This window comes from Physella acuta, unplaced genomic scaffold (assembly GCF_028476545.2).
Source record: "Physella acuta isolate Inbredline_101_S28 unplaced genomic scaffold, ASM2847654v3 ptg000758l, whole genome shotgun sequence".
NCBI classification, from domain to species: Eukaryota; Metazoa; Mollusca; class Gastropoda; family Physidae; genus Physella; species Physella acuta.
In genome coordinates, this window is record NW_026732276.1 from 95,525 (window position 1) to 105,469 (window position 9,945).

The 9,945-nt window shown below is 34.3% G+C and overlaps 1 protein-coding gene across 5 annotated transcripts; it reads left to right on the forward strand.

Annotated features, from left to right (window-relative positions):
• Positions 1 to 809: 809 nt before the first annotated feature.
• LOC131950376 (L-aminoadipate-semialdehyde dehydrogenase-phosphopantetheinyl transferase) lies at positions 810 to 9,574 on the forward strand. 5 transcript variants are annotated; one of them, XM_059312483.1, is made up of 6 exons: positions 810 to 852; positions 2,928 to 3,131; positions 3,303 to 3,534; positions 4,205 to 4,326; positions 4,583 to 4,798; positions 8,609 to 9,574. In XM_059312483.1, exons 2-6 carry the CDS (start codon positions 2,979 to 2,981, stop codon positions 8,759 to 8,761), a joined length of 876 nt encoding a protein of 291 aa, XP_059168466.1. In that variant the 5' UTR covers positions 810 to 852; positions 2,928 to 2,978; the 3' UTR covers positions 8,762 to 9,574. The 5 variants fall into 5 exon arrangements, with proteins under 5 accessions (XP_059168466.1, XP_059168463.1, XP_059168465.1 ...); XM_059312480.1 differs by having other exon boundaries at positions 834 to 928; XM_059312482.1 differs by lacking the exon at positions 810 to 852 and adding an exon at positions 894 to 995.
• Positions 9,575 to 9,945: the final 371 nt, after the last annotated feature.

The following is a 9,945-nucleotide window of genomic DNA, read 5'->3' on the forward strand; positions in this document are numbered from 1 at the left end:
GCCGCAACGCGTGACACGAACTAGTGACGTCGCCCCACCCCCAACCCGGAACAAAATATGAGGAAGAAGTCCTGTTCGTCTTATAATCATAGTTTCTTTCAGGCTTCTCTTTGTGGAACGTGCAAGTGAAAATTGGGGATGGAGGGGGGGGGTTCGTTGAAATTGTATCATGGGGGGTTGGGGGTCTGATTAAATTTCCAGTAGGTGGGATATGATGACAATGGTGAAAGTAAATATTTTGTATGTAAATTCTAATTGGTTTGGGGAAGGGGTGATAGTGGTGCTGATCTCAGACAAAATATCCCAAACAAAATATCTCACGTACAAATGATCTCAAGACAAATTATCTCAAAGATAAATTATCTGATGGACAAAATATATAACGACAAAAGGTTTCACGCAATACTGTTAAAATCTGCCAATCTCGTCGATCGAGCTCAGAAAATACTTCTGAGAAAAAAATGGTTTTTTTTTTTTTTTTTAAATTACAGTTTTAGAGGGGTGTTAACAGGTGTGACGTCAATTTAGATGTTGGATCCAGGCTATCTCGGATGCGTGATGTTGCGGAAAGGGGGGGAGCCCGGGGAGGGAATAGTTAAAAATCATGATGTCGCTTTATGAAATCAATGGATCATGGCTAACACATTTTTTTTTGTGAACGACACGAGTTCTGTTTGTTTTAAAATGTGAACACTTCGATCGATGCTAAATTCATCCAATATGTTGACGTGGAAGTAAGGAAGTAATAAATGGATGACCCCTTAGCCTTTGGCCTTCTTCCTCCGTGTGCCTGTACGAGAAAGTAAAAACAACGCATACTCCCGGCAACATGGCGGCGACCTTAGCAAAATAGTAAACAAAGTATTCGATCAAATAAAGTTAAAAGGTCTAAATCTAGGTCTAAATGATGAATGGGAAAATTATTTTGGTAGAACATTTTCTATCATAAATGTTATTATTGTGTAAAATTTGTTGCACTTCATTTTAATAATAAGGTAGCTAAATACTAGATCTAGATCTCTGTGTTCTAGGCCAGGCCAAGAGTGAGTGAAGGAAGAGTCTCAGTCAGAGTCTCTAGTCTCAGAGTCTTCTGAATTCTATCAGTAATCAGTATCATCTCAGTCATGAGAGTGAGTCATGTCTTGCTCAACAATCAACAACAATCAAAATAATAATATATGCTATCTATTTTAAATCTAATGTCGTCAATGCCAAACTGCAGCTAAACAAAGCCCTAGGCCGAATCCCAACCCTAGTCCTACCTCACGTAGACCGAGACTCAAGGCCAATAACTTAAATTAAAGCTAGACTAGACTGACTAGACGAGATTACAATATTCAATATGTATTTGGCTGATTCTATCTGGAAAAAGATGTGCATAGCTCTACACTACAGTCTACAGTTACCTGGTTTTTCTGGTCATCTACATGTTTGCTGTTTAGACTTATGTGTTGTCTTGATGGGACAGGGATTAACATGATATACACAGTTATTAATAGTATTTAATTTGAGCCCATTGCACAGCTATTTAGGTCATTGTATATTGCATCTTCTGCCTGCCAGACATCGATTGATATACCCAATTAAAAATTAGCCTCTTACTACTTAGGGGTCATCCATAAATGACGTCACGCTTTTTTGGACGATTTTTACCTCCCCCCCCCCTCCCCTCCGTTACACATCGTCACAAAAAGTCAGACCCCCCCCCCCCCTAAAATGACGTCACACCTCAACCTACAACCCCCCCTCAAAATTGCAGTTGAATTTTTTTAAAACATCGATATTTTTCCAAAATCTTGTCTAAACTATTACAATTTATTAAAACAGTTATCTAAAACGCGAAATAACGTCTAAAATTCGTTTTCTAACATTGCTTTTTTATAATGCAAAAATGTGACGTCACAACATCTGAACCCCCCCCCCCCCCCCTCCCCCTCATCACACATCGTCACAAAATTACGGACCCCCCCTCCCCCCTACGAGTGTGACGTCATTTATGGATGACCCCTTAATGTCCATAATGATAGAGAAATAGATTAGGTTTATTAAGCAGTAACATTTTTGGCACTATTTATTATTAATGATATCATTATGTTTGTATATATTTTCTTGGTTTCAAATTTTTAATTTTATTTTATTTTAACTTGATTTGATATTTTCCTCATTTGCATGTGACCTCAGAGTGTTCTTGTCAGATATATGCACAGACAAATTTGTGAAACTCTTATATAGATGGATCTAATGTAGTAATTGATGTCGAATTAGAATCTCAAGCTTGAGTGTGTTGGACATCCCTGAGTCCACATAGCTCTAATTGTTACTGACTTGCACTAGGGAAACTAAGGTGGCTGGCCATAGTGCTGATCTAAATTACTCTTTTTTTATGCCAAGGTCATGAGTAAAAAAGGGCAAAGATCATCATGATGATGATGATAATGAATAGATCCAAATTAAATTACTTAGTTTTCATTTTTATACAGTTTTAAAAATTAGAGGATGTAGATCATTCAGGTTTTTTCTGTTGAAGGTTGTTATTATTATTTATATTATAATTTAATTATTTATTAATAACAATATAGTTATTAAGTTAAGTAGTAAAATAGTTACAGAAGTTTAGTTTATGTATATATTCACACTTATATCACACGCACACACATATGAATTTTAAGCAGTAGCTAAACAGAGGCTACTCATTTACCATAAGCTTTGAACAATTACTTTGCCCTTTTAAATAATGACTAAACACTTCTGTTTTGATTTTTGGAAAAGCACACAAAATTCACTCATTTTTCACTATAAAAAAATTATTGTGCAGGCTAAATATAAAAGTATTTTAATTAAAATTTCATTTTTTTACACATTTTAATTGTCCTTTGTTTCATACAAATTCAATTTTTTGTTGGTAAAAACTATTACTCTGCTTTCAGATTCCATGAAGATTATCCTTAAAACTTAAACACAAGCCTAGACCACATTAAATGTTCAGGTCACAACATATCAGGTTAGCTGTGAAAGCTCGCAGTTGGAATCCCACGCAGAAGCAATGGAAATTAGCTGCTCAGTGTGTTCAGATTGAAGAAAAGGACAGGATTGGAAAGTTTTATTTCAAGAAGGATGCCAAGTCTGCTATAGTACTTTTTAAAAAATATTTTATTTTTTGTGTACATAATTATTTGGTGGAGTTTGAACCTCTCTAAAATGAATACTGAAATTTTCATTTAGCTGCTTTTTAAAATTATTAGACTTATGGTTCAAAATTTCTAAGAGTATCTAATTTTTAAAAACATTTTTATTCACTATAGGTTGGTCGTCTTCTCATGCGCTATGCAGTATCACAAATGCTCGATGTTCCTTACCGCATGCTCAGATTTGACAGAACGGATAAAGGCAAACCATATTTGATCAGCACTGTAGACCGTTCCTCCCCAAGATGTGATATTGGTTTTAACGTATCACATCAGGGTGATTATGTGGTTTTTGCTGCTGAAAGGGGTAAACAAGTAGGCATTGATGTGATGAAAGTGGAGTGGCCTCGTAAGTTTATGTGCTCGTGATTGATGTTTTAGCTCATTGTAGACATCAGTGTTTGTTATTTAAAAAGACATTTTATAAATCCTTACTTCTGAAAACTTTGTACACAGTACTACTGAAATCTCTAGGCTAGTTGCCACCCTTTACATTGTATTTTGCTTGACTTGGTCCTCTTTACTCTATGTGAATCAGCCATAATCTTCCCCTTTGTCAGGTCCCCAGCTTTACATTGTAAAGAGTACATTTAAACAATGCTGGGTGTGCATTTTACTCCCTGTTAGTCTTTGTCTGGATGATGCACACAAAGTCTGTATACAACACTGTGGTCTCTAAACATTCCTCCTCCTGTTGTGAAAACACTTGTGTGATTTCTTGGAACATAAGACTGGATGACAAAAACGGCTCAAAATTTCAGACTGATATCCACAGAAACTTTATTGTTATGGTTATTCATGTAAATACTCCTAAGGAATTTGTATACAGACTTTGTGCGTATTAAAAAAAATAATTTTTTAAACTAATCAGTACTATAAAACAGACCTAATGTTTTACCTAAATCAGTGCTTTGAAACTAGCTTTGTTTACCTTTATAATGTGATCAGTTGAAACAACGAGTTATGACTTAATTCTGACTTGAACCTTGATAGAGTGATTGAGCTAGGTTTCTTCTAAGGGAACAAACCAGTGTCAGAGTTTTTCGCAACCATGCAGTCCCAGCTCACCAAAGAAGAATGGACAGAGGTCAACCAAAGGACTGGTGATATGGATCAGTTAAAAACTTTTTTCAGATTCTGGGTAGGTTATCTTCCCTTTTATCTTTGGTATATTATTTGTTAGCTGAAATAGATAATTTGAAGTAATTTTTTTTCAGGGAATTTCAACTCAATCCATAATTTTCTAGTTCAATTTTAAGCCTGCCATTATTTTAATCATAAATTTAATTATAATTATAAATTATATTTGTGATGATTATAACCAAACTGCATTTTAAATTCTTAACATTTCATCGTCACTGCTATTTTTTTTTTATACTATAAAAAAATAATTTCAGTGTCTGAAGGAAAGTTTGGTTAAAACCATCGGAACTGGAATAGGATTCGATGTAAGTCGTCTCAATTTTAAAATTAAAACACCTGAACTGAGGGCGGATGTAGTAACAACTGACACGCTCGTTGAAATTGACGACGAATTAGCACCAGAGTGGAAGTTTGAGGAGACCATGATAGAGGATCATTGTGTTGTTGTTGCATTTCAAGACACAGTACAGGTCTGTTCCATTGATTTTACTGTGCTTATTATTATTATTTTAGTTTCAATAATATTAAAGCGCAATTTTATGATAATTTATTTGATCCTATGGTACCTGCTCAACCCAGCTCTGATGGGTACCTGACTCATGTAGAGGAAATCTAAGGTGGATGGGCATAGTGCTGATCACAATACTCCTTTAAACATCATTTGTCTAGTTCTGTCACAATAACCCTTTATACACCATTTGTCTAGTTCTGTCACAATAACACTTTATACACCATTTGTCTAGTTCTGTCACAATAACCCTTTATACACCATTTGTCTTGTGTCACGCTAACTAACCTTTTATACACCATTTGTCTTGTGTCACGCTAACTAACCTTTTATACACCATTTGTCTTGTGTCAAGCTAACCCTTTATACACCATTTGTCTTGTGTCACGCTAACTAACCTTTTATACACCATTTGTCTTGTGTCAAGCTAACCCTTTATACACCATTTGTCTTGTGTCAAGCTAACCCTTTATACACCATTTGTCTTGTGTCACGCTAACTAACCCTTTATACACCATTTGTCTTGTGTCAAGCTAACCCTTTATACACCATTTGTCTTGTGTCAAGCTAACCCTTTATACACCATTTGTCTTGTGTCACGCTAACCCTTTATACACCATTTGTCTTGTGTCACGCTAACTAACCCTTTATACACCATTTGTCTTGTGTCACGCTAACCCTATATACACCATGTGTCATGTGCATTAACTGAAAAAGATGGGGTTGCATGCAAATATCTAACAGTTTTAATTCCTCTATATCCCTTACTAGGTCTTAAAAGGTTATTTAAATCTTTTTACCCTCTTTGCAACTGACCATTAGCAATTGATAGTTTCACTTTAATTTTTTTTTTTATCAATTAGAAAAACACTTTGTGATCTAATTTTAAAAAACTGTAACTACTGTCTTGATTTTTAAAGTAAGTTAAGTTATCTTTTCAAACCTGTTGGCCTACATGGCAGGTGAAGTAGAGTTCACCCATTTCTGTGATCTCTGTTTATGAAGGGATAGTATGGTCTTTACTATGCCCAGAAGCCTTTACTCTCTGTTATATTAGTCAAGTACCTATCAGAGCTGGGTGAACTCAGGGATATTCTTCAGATTTGAAGCAGGATTTAAACTCAATACTGTCAGGTTAGCAGTCACATGCTGTAACGCTTGACCACACCTTCCCATAGACATCAATACTAGTTATATTTAAAACTAAATGATTGGCAACAACAAAATAGACAAAGAAGCTTTTGGAATATGATTGCTTAAAAATAAAATCTATATTTTCTAAATTATTTGTTATATAGATCTATACTTAATTATAATTCTCATTTAACTATGCTGTCATTTAAAAGTATATAGAATTTTTTAAAAATACTTTTATTTTCAATAAATAGATCTGCATTTAACTGGGGGGGAAAAAACTCAAATTTACATTTAGAAATATTTTAAATAAACATAAAGGAGATATCTGTGTAACTGTAAAGATAGCGTTCACATCAAGTATTTGTTAGGTGTGAGTCAGGAGATCTTGTTATCCTGGCTACAATTCTCTCTCCTTCAAAACCCCTACCCTTTTGACAGACCTGTGGAAAGACAAATTTATCTTCATTTTGTTCCCTGGCTTCTTCCTAAAAGAATGTTAATTTTACTTAACCCTAGATCAAAAAATGAAAACAAAAATAGTGGCAATGCTTATCTCCCCTGAGTGCCAGTCACCTGACTAGAGCCAGTAAATTTTAAACTTGTACTGTAAACCTTAACATTTTATACCATTTCTTTAAGTAATGAATTTTGTACTGGATCTACAAACCCTAAAAACTTTATACCTGTAGGCCTAGTGAAAGTATTGTAAGTTTTACAAGCATGCTGTAAAAGTTGTAAAATGTATAGGCCTACTCAAAACCTTGTAATTTTTACACCAGTACGTAAAATATTAAAAATGTATACCCATACTGCATTGTTTTACACTATGATAATAAACTTTGTTGGGTTTTTTTGTGCATTATGTAGTAAATATTTCATTATTATTATAACTGTTTCCTGCTAAATGGACCAAGTTCTTACACCTTTAAACCCACATCATACAAACATTGATTTATTCTGAAATTATTTTTTATTTATTCTTTAGGCCCAAATAATTTTTAAAATCAGAAATATGAATGCTCCTTGTATAGTTATTTCTTTTATAAGACAACAGACTACCACTATCTTTTAAACCCACCTATTTTGCAAAAGAAAAAAAAGAGAACTTTACAGTATTTCCTGTTAAATAATGGGGAGGGTTCATTAATCAAAATGCTGTAGTCTCACCTCATAGAAATGATAGAGAAAACACCAGCCTGTCTGGCCAGCAGGAAAGGGTTAATTGTTTTGAATGAAAGCAGACCTCAATTAGCCACAGGGAAAGACAACTCTCAAGTTTTCATAGAATTACCAAGAATGATTTTATCCTTACACAGGACAAGAAATGATGCTTTAATAAAGATAAGGGACAGATAAACTGGCATGCTCTTGAAAAATGGGACTCTTTTGTGTTTATTTCTAAACAGGGAATTTAATATCCCAAAATAAACAAGAGTTGCTGCCCGTGGCATAATTAACTAGGTGGAAGAGACTTTAATGTACAGTGAACCCACTGAACCCTACTAGTGGACTGCTACTAAACTAAAAGCTGTGTACATTTTTTTTGTGGGGGTAAGGGAATGAACTCTGATAAATCCAAGAGCAGACAGGAGGGGAAGTGCATGATGAAAGATGGCTCCATTACTGTTTGTAGTCTGTATCATCTCCCCTGCTGGATTGTCTCCCCTGGCTGGAAGCTTTCCCCTGCTAGAGATAGCCTTGATGAATAAGCTAATGTGATCTGGGCAGGGACAAAAATAAAAATCCACCCAGTCAATATCCTGTTTAAACATCATTAAATTATCTTTTTCTATGCTTCTACAAGAAATTATTTCTGTTTATTTATAGAAAATATTTGATAAGAGAACATGTGTTTATATATTAAAACATTCTAAACACTACTTTGATAATTTAGAATTCAGCATAATTTTGTAAGTCAAAATATTTTTTGTAAACTTATTTAAATTTAAAAACAAATGTGCTATATTAAAGTCTAATACATGGAATAAACAAAACTAAAAATATTTTTACATAGAAAAAATTCAACTAAATTTAATGTTAAACATGACTTCAATATGACATTACATATAGTTTGTTGCTTAACTTTAAAAAATTGTATGCAGTGTTTTGTGATTATTATATCATCAGCATCATCTTTTTATCGTTTGTACACAAGACAAATGGGTCAGATGGAGTAGAGTTCAATTACCTCTGCATATAGGGGGGGGGGGGGGGGGGGGGGGGGGGTAGTATTGCCAGCACTAGGCCCAGTGGTCTTTATTTCCCATGAGTCAGGTACCCATCAGAGTTGGGTGGACTCAAGGATGTCCTACAGACTCAAGCCCAAGATCTAACTCAAGACTTTTAGGTCAGACCATGCTGTCCCCGATTATTATATGTTCTATTTGGTTTGAAAATATTTGCAAATGTTTTAAATATTGCTTTCTCTCTTCTGTGATGATCAGTGTTTCTTTCAGACTTTTTTCTGCGGGGGGGGGGGGGGGACACTGCAAAAAAGTATATATTTTCTATATAAACTCCATTTTGTTCTCCCAGATGTTTGGAAGAAACTCTGATGACGATGCAAAACTACCACCACTACTGGTTTCTTTCTCAATGATTGTTGTTAACATTTGCCTCATGACTTTCCCTCCAGCAATCCCCACCCCCTGATGACGACCCCCACAAGTTTACTATAATGGATGTTGAGGATCTGCTGGCAGGGTGTGAGCCCCTCCCTGGCACCACCCCTGACCAGGAGTACTGGGAGGTGTTTAGCAGCAGAGAGGAGGAGCCTGGGGGGAGGTGAGGTCTGCCAGTATAATGTGATGTTTGATAGGAACATTTATAGAAGGTTTATACAACAGGTCTTTGATGTGTTCAGTATCAGGTGTCATTTGATAGGTACATTTATAGAAGATTTATATGAGAGGAATGTTGTGTTCAGTTTAATATGCTGTTTGATAGCTACATGTATAAAAGGTTTGTAAATGTGTAGTAGGTTGTATTTGTTATAAAAGGCTTGTACAACAGGTATGTGTTGTATATATGTATAGGGTGTTATTTGATATATGATAGGGTGTTATTTGATAGGTACATCTTTAGTAGGTTTGTGCAAAAAAAGTGTTATGATTAGGAGTTAATGTTTATTGGAATGTGGTTTTCTTTTGTTATTGGAAGGTCGTTTATCTTGTACATTTGTTAAAGGCTTGGTGTATGATAGATATGGCCATTTTTTAAGATATACACTGGTTTACTGATATTCAAGATGATAGGAATTTACCTAAGTCTTTTTAAGTTTTGGTTGGTCTTTGAGATGCAGCTGCAAATGTGCAGTTTAGTACTAAAATACAAGTAATTGATTCAAATATATTTTCTAGAACTGATATGCTAGCGATTGATCTTTTAAAATCATATTTTTTTTAATCAACCAATGGCTGATCTGTCACATGGCCTAATAAGATACACAATGGCAAGTTTTGACCAAACAGCTACTATCTATAGCAGTTTTTATTGTAACTTTTCAAGTGTGAAGAATGTTTTTGTCAATTTTTAAAAATTAAATGCATTTATATATATATGTATATTTTTCTTAAATTAAGTTTTCGTATAAATATGTTTTGCCAATATAAATAAAAATAATTTCTTCCAAGATCTTTGTTTTTTTTTTTAAAAAGGAATGAAGTTTTCTTTCAAAATTCTAGAACGTCTAAATGTACTTAAGTGTTTCAAAGTAAACATGTGCGCTGATGTTGTTTTTTTTCAATTGTGTTTCCATCAAGCAAAGTTAAAAACATGAAACCTGCTCTTGTCTTTGCTGTCGTACTGTGCGATCTGGATTGCACATTGTTTTTTTTTTATTATTTTATTTATTTGTAACATGGCACGACAAAAGCTGAGTAATTTTAAAATAATAAGTTTAATCCATTTACTTCATAATATAGTAGTACAATCAATGAAAAAGTATCACACATAACTTATAATAATTACATA

What these genes read in the sequence shown, in the direction of transcription:
- LOC131950376 (XM_059312483.1), top strand. Translation starts at nt 2,979, where the DNA reads ATGTTCAGGTCACAACATATCAGGTTAGCTGTGAAAGCTCGCAGTTGG. An exon ending in AGGATGCCAAGTCTGCTATA is followed by an intron (nt 3,132 to 3,302) that starts GTACTTTTTAAA and finishes TATTCACTATAG; the next exon opens with GTTGGTCGTCTTCTCATGCG. An exon ending in CATTTCAAGACACAGTACAG is followed by an intron (nt 4,799 to 8,608) that starts GTCTGTTCCATT and finishes CTTTCCCTCCAG; the next exon opens with CAATCCCCACCCCCTGATGA.